This window comes from Chionomys nivalis, chromosome 12 (genome assembly GCF_950005125.1).
Source record: "Chionomys nivalis chromosome 12, mChiNiv1.1, whole genome shotgun sequence".
NCBI lineage: Eukaryota > Metazoa > Chordata > Mammalia > Rodentia > Cricetidae > Chionomys > Chionomys nivalis.
Window position 1 is genome coordinate 57,226,440 of NC_080097.1, and position 23,954 is coordinate 57,250,393.

At 38.9% G+C, this 23,954-nt stretch overlaps 2 gene segments (V, D, J or C); both read left to right on the plus strand.

Annotated features, from left to right (window-relative positions):
- Nucleotides 1–12,166: 12,166 nt before the first annotated feature.
- Nucleotides 12,167–19,086, plus strand: LOC130884673 (T cell receptor alpha variable 22-like). The segment is given in 3 exon segments: nt 12,167–12,218; nt 12,398–12,724; nt 18,986–19,086. Coding segments are annotated over 3 exon segments (480 nt in total).
- Nucleotides 19,087–22,454: 3,368 nt separating this feature from the next.
- LOC130884609 (T cell receptor alpha variable 23/delta variable 6-like) lies at nt 22,455–22,975 on the plus strand. The segment is given in 2 exon segments: nt 22,455–22,506; nt 22,656–22,975. Coding segments are annotated over 2 exon segments (372 nt in total).
- Nucleotides 22,976–23,954: the final 979 nt, after the last annotated feature.

The window sequence follows — 23,954 nt, forward strand, 5'->3', positions numbered from 1 at the left end:
CATTTTTTAATTGGGTTATTCAGAATTTTAATGTCTAGTGTTTTAGTTCTTTATATATTTTGGAGATCAGACCTTTGTCTGATGTAGGGTTGGTGAAGATCTTTTCCCATTCAATAGGTGCCTTTTTGTCTTGATGACTGTGTCCTTTACATTACAGAAGCTTCTCAGTTTCAGGAGGTCCCATTTATTCATTGTTGTTCTTATTGTCTGTGCTACTGGGGTTATACGTAGGAAGTGGTCTCCTCTGCCTATGTGTTGCAGACTACTTCCCACTTTCTCTTGTATCAAGTTCAGTGTGGTCAGATTTATATTGAGGTCTTTAACCCATTTGGACTTGAGTTTTGTGCATGGTAATAGATATGGATCTATTTTCATTCTTCTACAGGTTGACATCCACTTATGCCAGCACCATTTGTTAAAGATGCTTTCTTTCTTCCATTGTATACTTTTAGCTCCTTTGTCAAAAATCGGGTGTTCATAGGTTTGCAGATTAATACCTGTGGTGGCTCAAATGAATGCAGACAGATTATATAGATATATACAGCTTTAATAAGGAAATAGACTTACAGGACCACAGGTTCCCGCGGAGCACTGGAAAAGCGGAGCAAAAGAAAAAGGCTGCTGGGCTCACGCCTGGCAGATTTATCCATAAACATTAGCCCGAGGTGAACACGCCCCCAATGGGTGGGGCTATGTCCCTACATCTCCCCCTTTTGTCTAAATAAGATAGAACCAAACCAAATACAACTATATACAATAATAACAAATAATAAATATAACAAACAATATTGAGAACAAAACTTTTGCTAAACATTCTATCTCAAGGAGTCTAAATAACATAGAGAGTAACTACAATTATATAATCTTCAACTCCGTCAAAGATCTGAGAAGGGAATATATATTACTTAACAATCAAGAGATATCCAAAATGTGCAACAATTGACAGAGACAACTGACTACCTGGGCAATCACCCAAAGTCTCGTTTGCAATGTTGAGTCAACCAACTTTGGCTAAGGCCTAACATAACTGGCATACCATTATTAAAGGCAAGGAACTTTCTTAGGACTATCCTACCCTGTCTTGGCAAGATAAGACAATCCTGTTTCATCCACTTAGGGATATTCTGTATCTTTGTCAGAAGTTGAGGTATGGGCTTTTCTTAACCCAAAGGCCAGTTCTGCCAAGAAGACAAGCTCCCAGTGGAGTGTCTTTGGTGCTCAACGTTCTCTCGGGAGTAGAGTGGTGTTGCCAGGAGTAATTGTGTCTCTTTGGCACAGAAATTTTAGGTTAGATTAAAGGCCATTTTCTACAGCTCTTCGAAGAGGCTGAAGATCATACTATCTATACTAAATATAATCTCTATGTAACTAAAAGACCTGATAAACTTAAAAATAAATATGACAAACATATAATTCTCAATACCTATCTAACTTTGAAGACTAAAAGAATAAACAACTGTGCAATATATGAAGACAATGATCTTCAACTGTAAACAATGTCATAGTATCAGAGGTAGAAATGTACAGTGTAATGTGGTAGATGTATCAATACAATATAGACAAAGTTATAAGCATACTCATACAAAAATAGAGGTAGGAACACTCATATTCAATATTCAACATATCAATATACAAGAAACAGTACCAGTACAATTTTCTATAAACAGTAATTCACAAATACCAATCATCCCAAAAAACCAGTTACCCCCTTCTTCTTCCTCTTCTTCTTCTTCTTTTTTTTTTCCAAAAAAAAAAATATCACCCCATCCCCTCAACCCTAAACCAACCATTAAAAGATGTCCCCAACCCTGAGGGCAAACTCTGTTGGGAGAGGGGATGTCGTCCTCTAAGATTACTTCTAGCTGACATGGGGGCGACGTTCTTCTTAGGGGGTCCTGTGAAAGCAAATGATGGTAAAATTTCCAAATTAACCTTTGACCTAAGAAAATTGTAACTAGTCTCAGAGCGTTTTGAGAAGGTCCGACCAGAGTGTTGTCAAAAATGTGCACCATTCGAAATTGTCTCTTGTAGTTGGTACCAAAAAACAGGTCTAATATTAGCGCTTTAAAAACAAAATCATGACGTCATAAAAACCAGATGGAGTTGATGTTGTGGGGCCCCATCTTCATCCTGGAAACTTCAAAGATTACTGTAGGAAAATTTGTTGCTTGTTATGGGAAATTTAAACATTAACAACAAGGACATATACTGACATATAAAGAAAGACACAGATATGAGGAAAAGCAAAGACAGTTTAAGACATATATATATATATATATATATACATATATATATATATATATATATATATATATATATATATTAATACTTACAGAACAAGTACCTCCATCAGTAATTAAATATTAGGGGTACCTTAAATTCTTTGAAGATGGGTATTTTCCTGTGGAGATAAGAAGAGAACCCTGCCCCCAACCTATTTGTATTACTTACTATCAGTATGATTGCCATCCATGTGATTGAATTGTTATTTATCTTTCCCAACTGGCTTCTCTTCATCAAAACGAACCTTTATCAATTTTGATGGAATCCACAATTTTTCCTCACCTGTGGAGACAAGAGCAAATCCCCTTCCCCAACGCAGCACATCTCCTGGCTTCCATTGTGAGGTCAGCACATCCTTGAAATAAACTGGTTGATTTAGTTCAGTAGACTTTTCCATTATCCAATGTCTTTCTGCAGCCGATGTTCCCTTCTCATTAGCGTTGAGGAAATTCAAGGTTAACAAAGCATTATGTAACCTATTTCTGGGGGTGTTTTCCACCCCTTTCTGTTTGTTCAACATATCTTTTATAGTTCTATTTGATCTTTCTATGACTGCTTGACCTGTAGGATTGTATGGTATACCTGTAACATGCTTGATATTGTAATAATCAAAAAACCGTTTCATTTTCCTAGAGACATAAGCAGGACCATTATCTGTCTTTATTTGTGTAGGTATACCCATGATAGCCATGAATTCTAATAAATGAGTGATAACTGAATCAGCTTTTTCTGAACTTAAAGCCGTTGCCCACTGAAAGCCTGAATACGTGTCAATGGTGTGATGAACATATTTTAATTTGCCAAATTCTGCACCCAACGTGCTAATGAACTCCACGTAAAACCTGAGAGGGCTTAAAAAGGACAGAGAGAGAATTTAAGACAGCTTTATGCTGTTTGTGGGTTGTGTGCGGCAAAGAAATTGTCCTGACTCAGCAACAGGAAAAAACTGGCTGTTTTAAAATGCCGGCTTTCTGGGCTGTGCCGCCATCGCGATCTCTGTCTGGCTCCTGCTGGAGAAAGAGTCTTTGAATGGAGCATTTGGAGTGAAGTGCTATGGCTTGCTTGATGGCAATGTGGACTACTGTGTGCCTGGAACTGTGAGTGGTTCAGGGGCACCAAACGGCTCAGAGGCACATGCAGCTCCACCACGCTACTGGTGCAATGTGCAAGGATCAGAGGCACGAGCGGCTCCGCCATGTTGGACTGGGCGGGGCAAGCAAGCAGTACCTGTTTTTGTTAGCGATTTAAAAGCACAAAACAAAGTGCTCCTGGATAGTAAAAAAATTACAGATTCACAATAGAACTGATTCAGACACTGTTGGATGAATGTACGTAGGCTTGAGAGAGAAAAATATATATATAAAGAATAAAGTTAATGTTTTAAAAAAAGGGTAAAGTCTTTAAAGAGACAGAGTACAGATAGTTATAGATTAAAAGAAATAAAGAAAAATAAGCCACGTAAAAATGGAAAATTCACAGAGAGTCTGGATTCTTTGTATTATTGTGTTTTCTTTAAAATTTTTGACTGTAAAGGAGCTAAGTGCAGAGAGACATTTCATTATATAGGCTGCCAAGCTAAACCAGAATGGATACAAGGGTATTATGATTTCAGAATATGGGTCTAAGGATATGATGCTTTGGAGAGGGTCTTCTTTTGTTTTCACAGAGGATGCGACCCTGTGGATTTCTTCTATCCCAATATGGTATGATAGACCACGCCCTCCTGAAAGGTTACTGTGAACCCCTTCAAAAAATTACTTCACACAACTGCCAACCGAGATGACCCTGACACACAGGTCACACCATGAAAGATCTGAATAACAGCGCCCCCATTCAGCAGGAAGCAGTTTGGAGAGAAAACTGCACCCATGTTCCCATATATTGTTTATAAATGTTCTTTTTTACATTTAAAGGGGGATATGATATAGATATGAATAATTTGCATTGGTGTGGATTTGAAGGTCAATTTTGTTATATGTATATGCATATTTCTAATCTTGATTAAGGTATTGTGATTGTGTAGTTCATTTAAAAATGTAATGTATAATTAAGAAATATAGATTAATGGATAATCATCAATAGTCAAGCTTGTAGTCATGTTAGTTAGATTTTCTAGATATATAGAGATATATTTCAGCTAGATAGGCATTCTTCATATCTTTCAAAGACTGCAGAATATGACATTTAAATGTTTTAATAACTTAGGGCTTTTCATGACAATGAGACACGTCTGCTTCTGGCAGCACCAGTTACTTCAAGAGGAAGATGGGCATTGAAGAGGCTCCTTATGGAGTTTGATAGCCATTTGAGCAAGAAACTGCTCTTGCCTGGACTGTTGCATAAACTGGACACAGAGAACCCACAGAAAGAGGACTGCTGAACTTGCCTAAAGGTGAGATGGTCTTTCGGGGTTCCTGACTCATGAAAGAGTCTACGAGACATTCTGCAGGACACAGCAGAAAGTGACTAAACTGTCTTTGGAATTTCCTGCTTGATGAAAATGTCTGCTGGATACTATGGGCCTGTAAGCTGAATATGGATGCCCCAACAGTACAAAAGAACTTTGGGTGACTGTCCAGGCAGTGAGATTTCTCTGTCATTTCTAGAGTTTTGGATCTCTTGTTTGCTTAGGTAATATTATATCCTTCTGGAGTCTTTGATGGAGTTGAAGAATGGTTAGTTATAGTTATAGTTTTCCTTAGTTATGATAAAGGATAAAATAGATATAAATATTGTAACTGTAATTCTTGCTTGATAACTGTTTTGCAATATGTAATCTTACTATGTTAAAGTGAAAGCCTTCCTTTTTTATTTAAACAAAAAAAGGGGAAATGATGGAGGAGTTACTTTCATTTAATAAAGAAACTGCCTTGGCCCATTTATAGGCCAGCCCTTAGGTGGGTGGAGTAAACAGAACAGAATGCTGGGAGAAAGAAGCCGAGTCAGGAGTCGCCATGATTCTCCCACTCCAGACAGACGCAGGTTAAGATCTTTCCTGGTAAGCCAGCTCATGGTGCTACACAGAATATTAGAAATGGGTTAGATCAATATGTAAGAGCTAGCCAATAAGAGACTGGAACTAATGGGCCAGGCAGTGTTTAAAAGAATACAGTTTCTGTGTAATTATTTCGGGGCATAAGCAGCCATGCGGGCGGCCGGGTGCCGGGGACGCAGCCCTGCCGCTCAAACTTCAACAAATACCCAGGTCTTCAATTCAATTCTATTGGTCAATATCTCTGTTTTTATGCCAATACCAAGCTGCTTTCAATTCTGTAGCTCTGTAATAGAGTTTGATATCAGGGATGGTAATGTCTCTGGAAGTACTTTTATTGTATAGGATTCGTTTGGCTATCCTGGGTTTTTTGTTTTTTCATATAAAGTTGATTATTGTTCTCTCAAGGTCTGTGAAGTGAAGAATTTTGTTGGGATTTTGATGGGGATTTTATTGAATCTATAGATTGTTTTTGGTAGAATTGCCAGTTTTATTATGTTGATCCTCCCAATCCAAGAACATGGGAGATCCTTCCATTTTCTGGTATCCTCTTCAATTTCTTTCTTCAAAGACTTAAAGTTCTTGTCAAATAGATCTTTCACTTTCTTACTTAGAGTTACCCCAAGATACTTTATGCTATTTGTGGCTATTGTGAAAAGTGATGTTTCTCTGATTTCCCTCTCTGCTTCTTCGTTGTTTGTGGATAGGAGGGCAACTGATTTTTTTTTGTTGATCTTGTATCCTGCCACATTACTAAAGGTGTTTATCAGCTGTAGGAGTTCTTTGGTAGAGTTTTTGGGTCGCTTATGTACACTATCATATCATCTACAAATAACGAAAGTTTGACTTCTTCCTTTCCAATTCGAATCCACTTGATCTCCTTATGTTGTCTTATTGCTATTGCTGGAACTTCAAGCACTATATTGAAGAGATGTGGAGAGAGTGGACAGCCTTGTCGTGTTCCTGATCTTAGTGGGATGGAAGTCTCAATCCTGAATATCTATGCCTCTAATAGAAATGCACCCACATATGTAAAAGAAACATTACTAGAACTCAAAACAAAGCATATATGAAACCCCACACTCTAATAGTAGAGGATTTCAACACTCCTCTATCACCAATGGACAGGCCAGCCAGAAAGAAACTTAACAGAGAAATAAGAGAACTATCAGATCTAATGAACCAAATGGACTTAACAGACATCTATAGAACATTCCACCCAAACAGAAAAGAATATACCTTCTTCTCAGCATCTCATGGGACCTTCTCAAAAATTGATCACATAATTGGTAACAAAGCAAACATCCACAGATACAAAGAAATTGTAGTAACCACCTGTGTGCTATCATATGACCATGGAATAAAGTTAGAATTCAACAACAATCCTACCCCCAGAAAGCCTACAAACTCATGGAAACTGAACACTCAACTACTGAACCACCCCTGGGTCAAGGGAGAAATAAAGAAATTAAAGTCTTCCTTGAATTCAATGAAAATAAAGACACAACATACCCAAACATATGGGACACTGTGAAAGCAATACTAAGAGGGAAGTTCATAGCACTAGTGCCCACATTAAAAAAAATAACAGGGAAAGCTCACATTAGAGACTTAACAGCACACCTGAAAGCTCTAGAAAAAAAGAAGCATACTCACTCACCCAGGAGGAGTAGAAGATTGGAAATAATCAAACTGAGGGCTGAAATCAACAAAATAGAAACATAGAAAACAATCCAAAGAATCAATGAAACAAAAAGCTGGATCTTGGAGAAAATCAACAAGATTGACAAACCCCCATGAAAACTAATCAAATGGCAGTGAGAGAACACGCAAATTAACAAGATCAGAAATTAAAAGGAGGAAATAACCACAGACACAGAGGAAATTTGAATCATTACATCTTATTATAAAAGGCTGTATGCCAAAAAATTGGAAAGTGTGAAAGAAATGGACATTTTTATATAAGAATCACATACCAAAATTAAATCAAGACCAGGTAAACAATTTAAATAGACCTGTAAGTCACAAGGAATTAGAAGCTGTCATCAAAAACCTCCCTACCAAAAAAAGCCCAGGACCAGATGGTTTCAATGGAGAATTCTACCAGATATTCAAAAAGAGCTAATACCCATACTCCTTAATGTGTTTCACAAAATAGAAACAGAAGAGTTATTGCCAAACTCCTTTTATGAAGCTACAGTCACCCTGATACCAAAATTACACAAAGACTCAATCAGGAAAGAAAATTACAGACCAATCTCACTCATGAACATTGATGCAAAATTCTCAAGAAAATACTGGCAAACCGAATGCAAGAACACATTAGAAAAATTATCCATTATGATCAAGTAGGCTTCATCCCAGAGATGCAGGACTGATTCAATATACGAAAATCTATCAATGTAATCCATTATATAAATAAACTGAAAGAAAAAAACATATGATCCTTTCATTAGATGCTGAGAAAGCATTTGACAAAATTCAACACCCTTTATGATAAAGGTCTTGGAGAGATTAGGAATACAAAGTTCATACCTAAATATAATAAAAGCAATATACAGCAAGCCGACAGCACGGCGGCAGTGAGTAGTGAGAGCGGGGAAGAGAACTGGAAGCAGAGGGGAGAGACACTGATTCTAACTCTAGAAAATGCCTGGAAATAAACTAAGCCAACACGACTTTGAGCTAAGAAACCAAGAGATAAATAGACATAACGTAAAATGCCATTAACTAAAGGTTGTAGAATCTTTATGGCTACTAATATGTGTACAATGAGGAGACAGTGGGGCACATGAATAAGTCCAACACAGTCACTCTGATTTGTCCAAAGAGGATTCCGTCTCTTGTGTTCTTCCTTTGACCCAAAATTTCCTCATTGAATGCTACTGTTAAAGTTCTCAATGACTTCATTTTGATTGATAACCCACAGACTCACACACACATGCAAGAGGAAAAGAGGGAGGAAAGGAGGGAGCGAGTGAGAGAAAAAGAGAGGGAGATAGGGAGGGGAAAAGAGAGGGAGAAAGGAGAGAGAGAGAGAGAGAGAGAGAGAGAGAGAGAGAGAGAGCGAGAGAGAGAGAGAGAGAGAGAGACTAGTTAGCACTCAAAATACCTTGCGAGAGATAGAATTTTGGTAGCGGAATTGAAATGTGATGTTCATAACTCTCTTCTACCAAGGTGCCCATGCATGACATAGTCTCCTCCTGTGGGCAGGACCTAGACACTTCTAAATCGGTAATACTTTATAAGAATGGCAAAGGGACTGTACAGGAAAGTAGATCTCTCATCAGTTTGATGTATGTTGAATTTGACTCTGAGTTCATCAAAGTGAAGATTGTCTGTACCAGGCTTGCTGGTTATTATTTTAATGTACATGTACAATGTTTATTCAAAGTTGTAATCTCTAATTTACTCTTCGTATGCTAACACATCTGCAATATTCCTAGAAACATTAATCACATCTTTTTCTCCGGCATTTTGATGACACTGTGCAGAACTCTGGAAACTATGCAGAGTTATGATTCCTATCTCTCTGGTACTGTTCTGAAATATGCAAAGATGCTGCAGTTTCCTCACTCTAAAATATCTTATTCTCCCATTTCATGTCATAGCTACATTCTTTATTTTAAAAAACCTCACAAGCTTTGTACTTAGAAAGCATTAAGCTTCCTCTGTGCATGAGGAAAAATCATGAAATTTACACTGGGAAGTCAGCAAAGACAGGGGGAGTCCACTGCAGCTGTGAACTTGTTTCTCAGTTGTCCTCTAGAGGGCACTCCTTTCTAAAAAGTACATGAAGCTTTCATAGATTAGAATAAACCTACAGAAAACTTCCTTCTTCCCTCCCCATACCCTGCCACACCTCTCTCCCCTTTGATGTTACGCCTCCTGTGTTCTACTACCCTATCTCTTTCTCTTAAGCTCTTTCAGTTGTCCTAATGATCTGGTTCTAGTTTCCTGGCTTCTGTAGAGGAAGGGGATATAGAAGGTTGTGGGAAAAGTTGAAGGAGAAGTAGAGTGGTGGTAGACATTATCTGAATATATTACGGTCATGTATGAAATTGATAAATATAAACCTCTTCCAGTACTGCAGTAGAACATACTTTATGCAGATGCCAGAGACAGACCAAGGGAAAGATAGTATCTCTTTTCATTGTTTCTCCAGTGTCTGCAGGATGAAGATATCTAAGCCTTCTAAAGCTCAGAGCAACCTCTGTCTACCTCTCTTACTTTTCAGGCTGTATTTGCTTCCTGGGATTCTCCAGGAAAGTGTGAGCTGCTTTCTGTTCACCTTGGTGACTTTGCTGTGAATCCTGATGCTCAGAGTAGCCCTACTGCCCACTGTGACTCTGCTTTAGGCCCTAATCAGTAGAAAGAATACTTCTGTTTCCCTATAAACATGGCCTCTCCTTTTGCCTGAGCTTCCCACACAGCACTGATACTGCAGAAGGACGTAGAGCCCAGTTTGTGTCCCAGACTTATGCCTGCATCTGTGCATCTGTAGCTTCTGCTCTGTACCTTGGGGGGGGGGGGGGTGCTACTCATCTGCTGTCTCTCAGAGTCCTTTCCTTCACGTGCAACCCTCATCTCGGTCCCCAGAACCTTCTAAACTCATACCAGAAAACCAGCTTGTCTCAGGCATGGAGGATCTTCAGACTGAGTGCAGGAAGAATGAAAACTCTGTCCACTTGGGGATCCCTGACAATGGAACTGAGGGAGCTGGAGGGTCTTCTGCCCTGAGTCAGAAGTGCAGAGCTGAATACAAACCACCTGAGACTTGCAAAATAAGAGACCAGGGTCCCAGCCTCAGGCATTTTCAAGGAGTTGCTATGTCCTGTAAATCAACAGTACAGAGGAAGTGGAACCTTGAGAAATGCTTCGTGCATAGGGTATAGATCTTAGTTGCAATTTATTTGTTTTTCATTTTGGAAGAAAAGATCAGTGTTCTCTACTTCAGTGGAATTTTGACTAAATTAGGCAATAGTATATACTTCACAGCATTTTTTTTTCACCTGAGTCTAAATTCTAACAAATTATCCTACAGCATGGGAAGTCACTAACTGGTCTAATATGGTTAGAGTCAATGGTGGGCTGAGAAGGCTTAAGGTTGGCTGTGTTTTTTGGGATATTTGATTGTATTGTGTGAAGAGTTTTCCTTCCTTGCTTATCTAAGGCACCTTCTGATTGGTTTAATAAAGAGCTGGAAGGGCAATAGGTTAGGAGAGGATAGGCAAGACTTCCAGCCACAGATAGGAACTCGGGGGAAGAATCTGGAGCAGGGGATTAGCCAGTGAGAAGCAGAGGAAGTCGGACATATAATAAGGAGGAGTGATAGTGAGACATAGGGCAGAACATAGCTGAACATAAATGGGTTAATTTAAGTGCTAGTGGGAATAAGCCAAAGATAAGGCAAGCTTTCATACTTAATAAGAAATGTCTGTGTCATTATTGAGAGCTGGTGGTACAAATAAAGCAAGGCTATTGCTGTGAGTTATTGTTGAGGCAATTGCTTATTTTTCAAAACTAGTCTCATTTCTCAGGCAGTCATTGTTATGGTGAAATGCATTCCTCTATTTTTATGAATTCAAGTGCATTGTCCTCTGCAGTCACCATGTGCAACAGCACAGCAGCTGCTGGCCCTGTCACCGAGGATGCAGCACTCCTGCATTAGCTTCCCCAACCCACTTCCTTCCTATGTGGTCATATTTTTAAACTACATTTAGAACAAACCGTGACTGCTGCAGGAGTGTTCCAATTTTAAAATGCATTCCAAAACTATGAAACCATTACATTACAATGTTGTTATGTTCCTGGTTTTTTTTTTTTTTGTTTTGTTTTGTTTTGTTTTTGTCTGTTTTCCATTTTCCTATTGCGGTCATTTCACTTCAGTTATTTCACAGGTGAAGACTGTATTTAATGTGTATGATAGTGGGTCTGTGTAAATGTCTAGTACATTTATACATGTTCTAGGGAGGACAGAAGAGGGAATTAGTTCCCCAGGTGCTGGAGTTAGAGGCATCTGTGAACCACCTGAAATAGATGCTGTGGAGGGAACTAAGGTCTCTTGGAAAGACAAAGACCTTTATCTGCTGAGCCATCTCTCAGGACCCAGTAAAGGGTCTTAATTAGAACATGCATCTGTTTCCCTAAACCTTTAACTGTTGCTTCTCTGAGTGTGCCAGGTCTTCTTACAGCTAAGGCTTGTTCTTCTTGGGAGGGGCTGGTCCTCTCCTGCTCCCAGGATCCCAAACTGCATACAACACCAGAGTTATCTCATAACGATCCCCACACTGGTGTAGATGGAGACTGCTTGTTTGTTTCTCAACTGCCCAGACCTTAATTATGACACAGAAAGAAACTATATTAATTACAACACTGTTTGGTCAATAGCTTAGGCATAATTTTAACTAACTCTTACATCTTAAATTAATCTATTTCTATTAATCTGTGTATCATCATGAAGCTGTGGCCTACCAGTAATGTTCTCATTAGCAGCTGGCATCTTCCTACTTCAGCAGCTACATGATGTCTCATGACATCTCTCTGACTCCACCTACTTCTCTCTCTATCTCTGTTCTAATTTCTCACCCGACTTTAGTATACTAAGCCACTGACAGAAACAGTTTCTTTAAAAATCAATGATAATAAAACACTTTTGGAGCATACAGAGGGGAATCCCACATCACCCTGTGCTCCAGCAAGACTCTCAGCCAGGTCTGGTTTGGGAGGAGCTTCAGACTCAGAAGGCCAGGAAGGAACTAAGCAGTGTCTGGCCTGGGTCCCTGGGTGGAGCTGACTGGTTCCAGGAGGAGGAACACTTCAACAGCCATCCTGACATCACAGTCCAGGGGTTGGTTACTTGCTTCTGTCTCCAGCAGTCAGACAAGCATGATGAAGAGGCTGCTGTGCTCTCTGCTGGGGCTGCTGTGCACCCAGGTTTGCTGTGAGTCTAGCTGTCCGCATTCAGGGAACAGAGAGGGTTCTGCTCAGTGTATGGAGGGTGGGGAGGCAACTCAGGGGCTCTTCGGAGTTTCCTTCTTCTCAGAGGACACAGGGGTGTGTTCAGGGTTCTGTGGATGCTCAGTGATCTCCATCTGTGTTTCTTTCTCTGTTTCTAATCAGGGGTGAAAGGGCAACAAGTGAAGCAGAGTCCTGAGTCCTTGGTTCTGCAGGAGGGAGAGAGCACAGAGCTGCAGTGCAACTTTTCCGCCTTTACAAACCAAATGCAGTGGTTTTTCCAAAGCCCTGGGGGACACCTCATCAGCCTGTTCTCCAATCCTTCTGGAACAAAGCAGAATGGAAGGCTGAAGTCCACGACAGTCACTCAGGAACGCCGCAGCTCTTTGTACATTTCCTCCACTCAGAGCACAGACTCAGGCACTTATTTCTGTGCTATGGATCCACAGTGCTCCCCATACACCTGCAGCCAGTACACAAATCTTCAGTTGGGTGGGTGTGGCCCAACCAGTCATAAGGCATCAAGAAGCTACAACATAAAACTGCCTGGTTTAGTATCCCTTTCCTGCAACGGTAGAGTTGTAACCTCAGGTAGTCTCCTGGCCTCAAAGATTCAGGACTTTGGTTTTGTCTTCAATTCTCAATATATACTCCCTCTTGAAGCACAAATATTCCCCTTGAACTAAAAGAGAAGTTTATGGGAAGGCAAAATCAATGTGATCATTTACATCACAGTCTGCCAAACTCACAAAGGATAAAGAGAGAAGGTATTGTAAGGCAAAGGCAGGCTTCCAGGTAACCCTGCTGTGGACAGGGTCAGGGTTAGTGAGCAGAAAACAAGCTGCAGCAACAGCGAGAAGATCAAGCCATGGAAGATACAAAATGTACAGATAGTTGGATGCTCTTGCTTCCTTTCTGTTGTGGTGATAAAGATCTCTGAAAAAAAAAAGCAAGATAGAATGTGAAAGGATTTATTTAGCTTTTACTTAGAGTTTATAGTCCATACTATTGGTAATCACAACAGTAACTCAAACAGAACATTATGACAGAAACTATGGAGGGACTCTGCTACTAACTCACTCACAGACTCATTCTTAAGAAGCCTTCTTTTTATGCGACATAGGATCCTGTTCGACAGAATGGTGCCACCCACAGTGAGCTGGTCTCCATTCAATTCAGAATAAAAAAAATGGTGCTTGGAGTCTTAATGCTATTTTATTGAATTTATAGAAGAATTTGAGGTAAATTGAAGCTATATAATCTTCTAGTTCATTATTTTAGTTCCTTTTTAATATATTTAACTTTATTTATTATTGCTTTAAACTCCTCTAGATAGAGATCTATATGTCTTTAAGAAAACAAAAAGAATAGCAACTATAAGAAAGTATTCAACTGTATCTTGTTTAACTAAGTTTAAAGAAAATATCCCAAAAGTCTTTTAACTCAATAAAGAGAATGAATAATTCATTCTAAAATGAGTCAAATGAGCAGACCCTGTGCAAAGGAATGTGTATGGGAAGAGAACAAATGATTAGGATTAGTTTCAGATTATGCTGCTTTAGTAAGTGGTTGTTGTAGGTTCTCCTCCAAGATCCATGTCTTCACTAGCAGATGGAGGCCATTGCAGAAACAGAACCAGTCGAAGTGTAGAGTGGTGGAGTCTAGTCCCTATAGATATGTCTACAATCTAACTCCTGCACCTAAGGCTCAGGAAACCCTGAAGAAGAGGTGATGAGAGATGATAAGTGCCATAGTAACAAGGAGTGTGCTGTGAAATTGTGTCTCCTGGGAATGTCAGTATCCACACCCAAGAACTTTCACTGACACGACTGCATAAACATGAGTTGAAAAAGAATAATTGCTATGTAAAGGTTCATGTAGAAATAACACAAAGTATAAATCGTAGCTCATGAGCTACTGATGTGGGAGTTCCCTTTATGTGCTGTGATTACCATTAATGAATAAAGAAACTGCCTTGGCCTGTTGATAGGGCAGAACTTAGGTAGGCGGGAAGGACAGAACTTAATACTGGGAGAAGGAAGAGGGGGAGACACCATGGCTCTGCTGCCGGAGATAGACATGTTGAAGTAGGAGAACATGGTGCATGGTGGATTCCTGCTGTTATACACAGATGTATTTCCAGGCTGTGCAGTGTGCTGTATGACAGATTTAGCTATTACTCAGGTAAAAAGGGTTTATGTGCTGCATACTCATTCTCAGAGTTAAAGTGCTGAGTGAGCACTGTTGTAATACGAGCGGTGGGGCTGCGTCTCTGGCACCCGGCCACCCGCATGGCTAGCTTATGTCCCAAAATAATTACACGGAAACTATATTCTTTTAAACACTGTCTGGCCCATTAGTTCCAGCCTCTTATTGGCTAGCTCTTACATATTGATCTAACCCATTTTTGATATTCTGTGTAGCCCCACGAGGTGGCTTACCAGGGAGATCTTAACCTGCATCTGTCTGGAGTGGGAGAATCATGGCGACTCCTGACTCGGCTTCTTTCTCCCAGCATCCTGTTCTGTCTACTCCGCCTACCTAATTTTCTGTCCTATTAAAGGGCTAAGGCAGTTTCTTTATTTAACCAATGAAATTAACTCCTCCATCATTTCCCCTTTTTCTGTTTAAACAAAAAAGAAAGGCTTTCATTTTAACATAGTAAGATTACATATAGCAAAACAGTTATTAAGCAAGAATTACAGTTACAATATTTATATCTATTTTATCTTTTATCATAACTAAGGAAAACTATAACTATAATTAACCATTCTTCAACTCCATCAAAGACTCCAGAAGGATATAATATTATCTAAGCAAACAAGAGATCCAAAACTCTAGAAATGAAAGAGAAATCTCACTGTCTGGACAGTCACCCAAGTTCTTTTGTACTGTTGGGGCATCCATCTTCAGCCTTTAGGCCCATAGTATCCAGCAGACATTTTCATCAAGCAGGAAATTTCAAAGACAGTTTAGTCACTTTTTGCTGTGTCCTGCAGAATGTCTCGCAGACTCTTTTATGACTCAGGAACCCCAAAAGACCATCTCACCTTTAGGCAAGTTCAGCAGTCCTCTCTCTGCGGGTTCTTTGTGTCCAGTTTATGTAACAGTCCAGGCAAGAGCATTTTCTTGCCCAAATGGCTATCAAACTCCTTAAGGAGCCTCTTTGGTGCCCATCTTCCTCTTGAAGTAGATTGGTGCTGCCAGGAACAGACATGTCTCATTATCATGAAAAGCCCTAAGTTATTAAAACATTAAATGCCATATTTTGTAGTCTTTGAAAGATATGAAGAATGTCTATCTAGCTGAAATATATCTCTATATATCTAGAAAATCTAACTAACGTGACTACAAGCTTGACTATTATTTATGATTATCCATTAGCAACCTATATTTTCTAATTATACATTACATTTTTAAATGAACTATACAATCACAATACCTTAATCAAAATCAGAAATATGCATATACATATAACAAAATTGACCTTCAAATCCACACCAATGCAAATTATTCATATCTATATCATATCCCCCCTTTAAATGTAAAAGAACATTTATAAACAATATTTGGGAACATGGGTGCCACTCTGTTGTAATATGAGCGGCAGGGCTGCGTCTCTGGCACCCGGCCACCCGCATGGCTAGCTTATGTCCCAAAATAATTACACGGAAACTATATTCTTTTAAACACTGTCTGGCCCATTAGTTCCAGCCTCTTATTGGCTAGCTCTTACATATTAATCTAACCCATTTTTGATATTTTGTGTAGCCCCACGAGATGGCTTACCAGGGAGATCTTAACCTGCATCTGTCTGGAGTGGGAGAATCATGGCGACTCCTGACTCGGCTTCTTTCTCCCAGCATCCTGTTCTGTCTACTCCGCCTACCTAATTTTCTGTCCTATTAAAGGGCTAAGGCAGTTTCTTTATTTAACCAATAAAATTAACTCCTCCATCAGAGCACGGCTCCTACAAGATCTGATCAGTAATAGTATGTCCACCATTTTGAAAGTGGAGAGTCAAAGTCAGCATTTAGAGCAGCTACAACCAAGCTGCTTACCATTTTAGAAGCTCTTCAAGACAGTAAAGAATTACAGATAATGCAATAAGGAGAGGTTCAGACATAAACAAACTCTAAATGGGTCACAGTGTTGGATAAATGTACATAGGCTTGGGAGAGAGTTGGAAAAAAGTAAATCATTTTTTTCAAAAAAACGTCTTTAAAGAGACAAAGTAAAGACAGTCATAGATTAAAAGGAGTAAAGAAAAATAAGCCACATAAAGGTGGAATATACACAGAGAGTCTGGATTATGTATATGACTGTGCTTTTTCTTTAAATTTTTTGACTGTGAAGGAGCTAAATACAGAGAGACATTTCATTTCATTGTATGGACTTCTAAGATAAATCAGCATGCATATTGTAAAGGTATCATGATTTCCAAATTTGGGTCTAAGGATATGTTGCTTTGGAAAAGAGGTTCTTCTTTTGTTTTCATAGAAGATGAGAATCTGTGGATTGCTTCCAGACCAATATGGTTTGATGGAACATGATCCTTTGAAAGGTTGCCATGAATGCCCTCAAAAAATTACTTCGCCCAGATGCTGACTGAGATGAACCTAGCAAGCAGGATATACCATGAAAAGCCTGATTAACAGTGCCCCAACCATCAGGAAGAAGTTTGGACAGAACTATGCCCATGTTCCCAAACATTTTCTATAAATGTCTATTTACATTTAAAGGGGGATGTGATATAGGTATGAATAATTTGTATTGGTATGAATCTTGGTTTATTGATACAAATTTAAGGTCAATTTTGTTATATGTATATTTCTGCTATTAATTAAGGTATTGTGATTGTGTATTTCATTTAAAAATGCAATGTGTAATTAAGAAATATGAATATGTGTTAATAGATAATCATTTATAATAGTCAATATTGTAATCATAATCATCATACTAGCTAGATTTTCTAGATGTATAGAGATATATTTTAGTTAGATAGGTATTCTTCAAATCTTTCACAGACCTTCAGAATATGGCATTTAAAATGTTTAAGAACTTAAGACTATTCATGACAGTGAGAATGCTCCTGGCAGCACCAAGCTACTTCAAGTGGATGATGAGCATTAAAGATGCTCCTTATGGAGTTGGTTAGCCATTTGAGCAAGAAGCTGCTCTTGCCTGAACTGCTGAACTGGATATACAGGATCCACAGAGAAATGATTGCTGAACTTGCCTAAAGGTGAGACAAACCTTCAAGGTTCCTGCTTCATGAAAAAGTCTGTGTGACATTATGCCAGATACAGAAGAAAGTGACTGGCAAACTGCCAGTATAGGTGGAACTGTACTTGAACTATCCCACTTCATGGAAAAGTCTGCTGGATACTATGGGCCCATAGGCTAAAGACAGATGCCCTAATGGTACAGAAGAACTTTGGGTGCCTGTCCAGGCAGCGAGATGTCTCTGTCAATTCTAGAGTTTTGGAAGTTGCTTACAATGTACTTCCTGTTTACTTAGGTAATATTATATCCTTCTGGAGTCTTTGATGGAGTTGAAGAATTTATAGTTATAGTTACAGTTTTACTTAGTTATGATAAAAGAAAAAGAAGGTATAAATATTGTAACTGTAATTCTTGCTTGATACTGTTTTGTTATATGTAATTTTACTATGTTAAAATTAGAGCATTCCTTTTTATTTAAACAGAAAAAAGGAGATGATGTAGGATTTTGGTCTGTATGCTGTAATTATCATTAATGAATAAAGAAACTGCCTTGGCCTGTTGATAGGGCAGAACTTAGGTAGGCCAGGAAGACAACACTGAATGCTGGGAAAAGGAAGGTGGAGGGGGAGATGCCATGGATCTGCCACCAGAGATAGATGTGCTGAAACTTTGTTAGGTAGGCCATGACCTTGTGGTGATACACAGATTAATGGAGAGAAGTTAAATTAATATGTGAGAGTTAGCCAACAAGAAGTTAGAGCTATTATTCAAGCAGTGATTTCATTAATACAGTTTCTGCGTGGTTATTTTGGGGCTAAGCTAGCCGGGTGTCTAGGACAAATAAGTGGCCCTCCTATTACTAGCTACTGGCAGCTAGAGAATGCTGATAGTTGGAGACATAGGTTTTCCCAGGGAAGAGTGTACCAATTGGTTATCCAATACTGACTGGTCTGCCTAAAAACATACAAACAAGTAACACTGTACAGATAAGAGCATTGCATTTGTATATTTAGGAAAAATATATTTATACATGTATGTGTAACAACCATTAAATAAAGAAGAGGTCTTGAAGTTGAAAGGGAAAGACAGGTATAAAAAATTTTGGAAGAAGGGACTGTTATGATTATATTAAAATCAAAGAAATAAAATAAATGATAAAAGTGAAAGAAAAATAAACTTTACAGTTTACTAATTATGTGTACAGTTTATATATGGGGTCAATAAAATATGACACACGTGAAATCCAAATATTTGCCTATTTTATGAACTTTTGTTGTATATAATGAGCATTGTTATATCCTTTTGTCTTATGGATGAATGGCTTCTCTCATTCTCCAGAATGACATAGTTTTAGGCACAATAGAAAGACAGGGAATCATGAGGATGCATGGAGGAAAGGCTGGAAGGGGGAGGAGAGAAAACTATGCTATAGCTGACCTCAACAAAGACACAATATTTTCCATATCAAAAATATTGCACCAGAGAAAGATTTCATGCTTTTCTTTCTTCAAAGCTTGAACTTCTAAGCTCAGGACACTGTTGAGTGTGAAGACCTTATTTGTCCACAGAGGGGCAGTGCTGCTTCAGAGCAGATGAAGGTTGTGAATCCTCCACCTACTCCTGGATAAGCGGAGACTGTTGTTTAAAATAACTAAACCATTATCTCCTACATGTTTAAGCTTCATTACAGAACAAATGCATTTATCTGTCTAGCCATTTACCTATATCGTATCTGTTTATCCTGAGCCCATAGTGTTGACAAATAGAAATTTACAAGTGAACACTATGAAGATACGTGCTATCCTTGAAGGCCTGGGCCACAATAACCTCTCTAATGTACATTTCTAAGATTGTCAGCCACACTTGGTTCAATCTCCAGTCACATTGATATAACCTGTGCCTAGAAAGAATTATGTTAGGTGTTCCATCCACTTCTTCTCATGGTTTGAAGCCAGTTCAGTCTTTTCCTCCATCAGCATCTTCTTTCACTGGATCAGGAAGCAGTGCTCACACCATTTCCTTCATTGTCTTGTCTAGACACACAGGTGTCCCCTGTAGGCTTCAGTTTTCTGTTCTTTCATGCTGATTTCCAGAATGAAGATTAGAACAGTGTGTGTCATGAAAAACACCTGGGCACTGCCCACACAGTAGGCAGTTAGGCACTTAACAAATACATAGAACTTCTTCCTCATCTTATTAAATTCTTTGTTTTCAAACATTTGATATTTTAATATCAAATGAAGACTTCAGAAATAAGCAGCCTATTCATTTCAAACCACCCATTTGCTTCCTGGTAGCATCAAGAATCCCCACCAGTAATTGTGAGCATTGTTGTGCAGCATCTTCCTGCTGTCCTTGCCACTGGTCTGTTCTCACTGAGTAGCCATCTGAGTCCTCAGAATGACTCTTCAGGGATTAGTCATATTAGCATGGGGATGGTGCTGTGTGGTGCTGCAATTTATGTATGCAAAAGAACAGACACATGTGCTTCATTTCAGTGAAAGGGTTAAAACTTTTCAGGGGTGTGTATGCATATATGGGAGAAAATAATGTGTGGATGGTTCAGCAGTATTCGTGATTTGAGGCTGAAGGGCATCATGGATATATATATTGGATAATTGTCTGCTGAAGGGAGTAAAGGAAAAAGAGAAGACACCGAAATGTAAAAAATAGGAACATAAAATCCCTAGAATGCTTAAGTCTTTCTTTCTTTCTTTCTTTCTTTCTTTCTTTCTTTCTTTCTTTCTTTCTTTCTTTCTTTTCTTTTTTTTTCTTTTCTTTTCTTTCTTCCTCCCTTCCTCCCTCCCCGCTCCTCTTGTTTTAACATAGTTTTAGGTATCAAGCCTGATGTCAACCTTGTTACATAGATAAAATGCCTTTCCATTTCTGATGTTCCTGCCTCTACCCTCAAGTGCTGGGATTACAGGCATGTGTGCCACATCCAGCTTTTACATGCTGCCAGTCAAACTACAGTCTTTGAGGTTCACTCTACTGACTAAACTACACTCTCAGTCCTTTCTGGAGACTTTGTGGAACATGGACCATTGCCTGCTGTTTGGCTATGATTGAGCCTTTGACGATGTCACATATGCAACAATACCCTCTCTGTGTGTAGCTTCCTCATGCCCTTTTAACTCCTATTATTTACATCACAAAGACTCTCTGCTTTAGCCAATGTTGCTTCATTTATTCAGCACATTCATTCAATGCATTGTAAATATATAAAGCCAAACTGATTTTAATATTTGTATTTTATTTATGAAACTGCATATGAGGAAGATACTAAATGCTTTTTCAAATTTCAAGATGAGAGCAGTCAACATGCATTCTTGAAGGCGTCTCCTGTGCAGGTTGTAGAATGTTTTCTACCCTCTCACACTCATCTGAAGATCAAAGGCTTTCCAGAGTAGATCATTCTACTAACGTCGGTTTTCTTTTAAACAAGTGTATTTTTAGATACATTTAGTTTATAATATTATAATGAAATTTCAATTAATTCAAATCTATGCTTTGTAAGGTCATGTAAACCATGGAAACATGAACAATTATAATTTAAGTTCTCTTAACTGAATGACTCACTTGTTCATGATTTTATCTCATAAAGGGATATTATATCCATTGTGTGTCTTGATAAATCTTATTAATATTTGCAATAAAACCAAAATGTTTGGGCCTGATCAGATAGCTCTATGGTCAAGTGTACTTGGTGTATTGGTGCTCACCTTGCTTGTCCATGCTAGGATTTTGTCTGCCGTAAGCTTGCACAGGTCTTGTATAAACTGTCTCAAAACTGTGTCTTCATATGTGCAACTGCCCTGCTAGGTCCTGAAGACACCATTTCCTTTTAGTTCTTCACCACTGCTGACTCCAACAATCTTTATATTTTTTCTTCCCCACTGATTCCTGAGCCTTGGGAGTAGGGATCAGCTATGTGATATAGATATCCCACTGCCTCTTGTTCTCTGCATGTTCTTGCCCCAGCATAACTGCATTTTACCTCTTTTATTTATTGTGTATAAGCTTTCTAGAAGGGAAAAGATTTAAATTGATCCTTTCTTTAATCATATAATTACCATAATAATCTGCACACATGAATTGTAAACGGCAGTGAGTTTGTTGTAAAATCTTAGTATATGCGTTTGCAGTCATTTTTTTCATAGTCGTCTTGCCTCCCCCTCCTCTGTCCTCTCCCTTACCCGTCCCCTCTCCCTCAGACCATATTTACTTTCTTTTTTTCTTTATTTCTTGTTAGTTTTCACATATATGTTGTGTGCCTCTACATGTCTGCTTAATTTGCTTGACATCTTGTCATTCAATACTGTCTGTTTTCCTAGAGAAGGCGCCATTTATTTTTTCTTGTGACTAAATATTACTGTTGTTTCAGAAACAATGTTTTCTTCATTCATCATTTGACAGGTGGTACCTATGGTTTGTCTGCATCGTGTTAATGTTACTATCATAAGCACACATATGCAGGTCTTTCTCTTATATGATGACATCAGTTCCCCTGGATATATGCCCATAAGTATTATTAGCTGGATCATCGACCCTTCCTTCCTTCCTTCCTTCCTTCCTTCCTTCCTTCCTTCCTTCCTTCCTTCCTTCCTTCCTTCCTTCCTTCCTTCCGTCCTCTCTCTCTCTCTCTCTCTCTCTCTCTCTCTCTCTCTCTCTCTCTCTCTTTCTTCCTTTCTTCCTTCTTTTTAATTTTTCAGAAAATTCACATTGCTATTCTTGGTGTACCAGCACACATTTCTACCAGCGGTGTAGAATGGTAGAATTACAATGAGGAGATTTCTGATTCTCAGTAACTGTATTTTCAGTGAAACTAAATTTGAAAAAAATGGGGAAGTGCTTCCTATGTCAGAGATAGCTTTAGACAAAGTGTTTGTGAGGGGTGGAGCCTGTTGAAAGAACTAAGGTATCTGTGAAGTTGGAGTCTGTGTTCTAAGGGAGATTAAGGCCACCAGAGTTCTCCACAATCTTCAGTCTAGGAAGAATGAACAAGATCCTGAAAGCATCAATTTTAATACTAGGCCTTCACTTAGCCTGTGAGTCAAAGAGAAGAAACTTTAGAATATGATGAGATTAATATGGAGGCATGAGAAATTGGGGAACCAAGCAAAATCAGGAATGTCAAAGCTATAAGCAAGTAGTACATTCCTGGAAACCTAATGATATCTGTTATTTCTCTACACAGGGGTGAGTGGCCAGCAACAGGGGAGACCCGATCAGCAGCAGGTGAGGCAAAGTCCCCAATCTCTGACAGTCTGGGAAGAAAGGACTTCAGTTTTGAATTGCACTTATGAGGACAGCACATTTGACTATTTCCCATGGTACCGGCAGTTCCCTGGTGAAGGCCTTGAATTACTGATAGCCATACGTCCAGTGTCAAACAAAAAGGAAGATGGAAGATTCACAATCTTCTTCAGTAAAAGTGATAAACAGCTCTCCTTGCACATCACAGATTCTCAACCTGGAGACTCAGCCACCTACTTCTGTGCAGCAAGTGCACAGTGATCTCCAGGCACCTACAGCCCACACCCAAACCTGCAGCTGTGCTCCAGCAAAGCCCTGCTGTGGGGCTGAGCCTGGCAGAGGAACAGAGGAGTTTTCATTTGCAAAAACAGGTGGCTGGTGACTCAGTGAACTTAAGAATTAGACTCATTCAGGCCACAGACAGGCCAAGATTAAGTGACAACTTGATTTTCTCCAGTCTCCTTGCTCCTCAGGCAACACTGGAGTTATTCATGTATTTACTTAACTAGTTAATTGAAATGTTTTCCTGAGTGGTTGTACAAATATTTCTCTGTTATGTTGGTTTGTACTAAGTAGAAATTATAAATTCCCCATCTCCCTACACTCTTGTCAACAATGTTATTAATGTGTGGTCATTACAGCACAACACCAGTCACTTTGTGCCTTATGTGATAGAAATCACATAGCATTGTCTTTTACCTTAACCTCCTCTGATAGCAGGAAAGTGATGATTTATGTGAGCACCGACTACATCTACTTCTTCTTTTCCTTTTCTATCCCCATCCACCTCCAAGAAATTCAAGTATGTAAACCAGGAGGCACTCAAAAGGATGCAGGAGTGTTTACACTAGATAAAGTACAACTGCGGGTAAAGAATTCATTTACTCACATCGTGAAAATATATAAATTTTACCAAGGAAATTGCTTCACACATGCATTTCATAGACGAACAAAATGAAATTTAGAATGTAATTCATTTTTAGATAACAGAAAGAGCTACAGGTTTTATGGTCATCAGCAGTGCATACAATGGAGAAAGGACTTCTCATTGCCTAACACATTGCAGGGTTTACTCACTTAATGCTACATAAATACTAACAAGATTGCCACTGGGGAAAATTTTAATTAGCTTATAAATTTAAATGCTTCCATGCTACATAGTTGAAGGTTTGGGGAGCTCTAACTACCTAGGAAACCAAGAAGGAGGCATGCTTGAGCTGGATTTGGAAGTCTAGCTTGA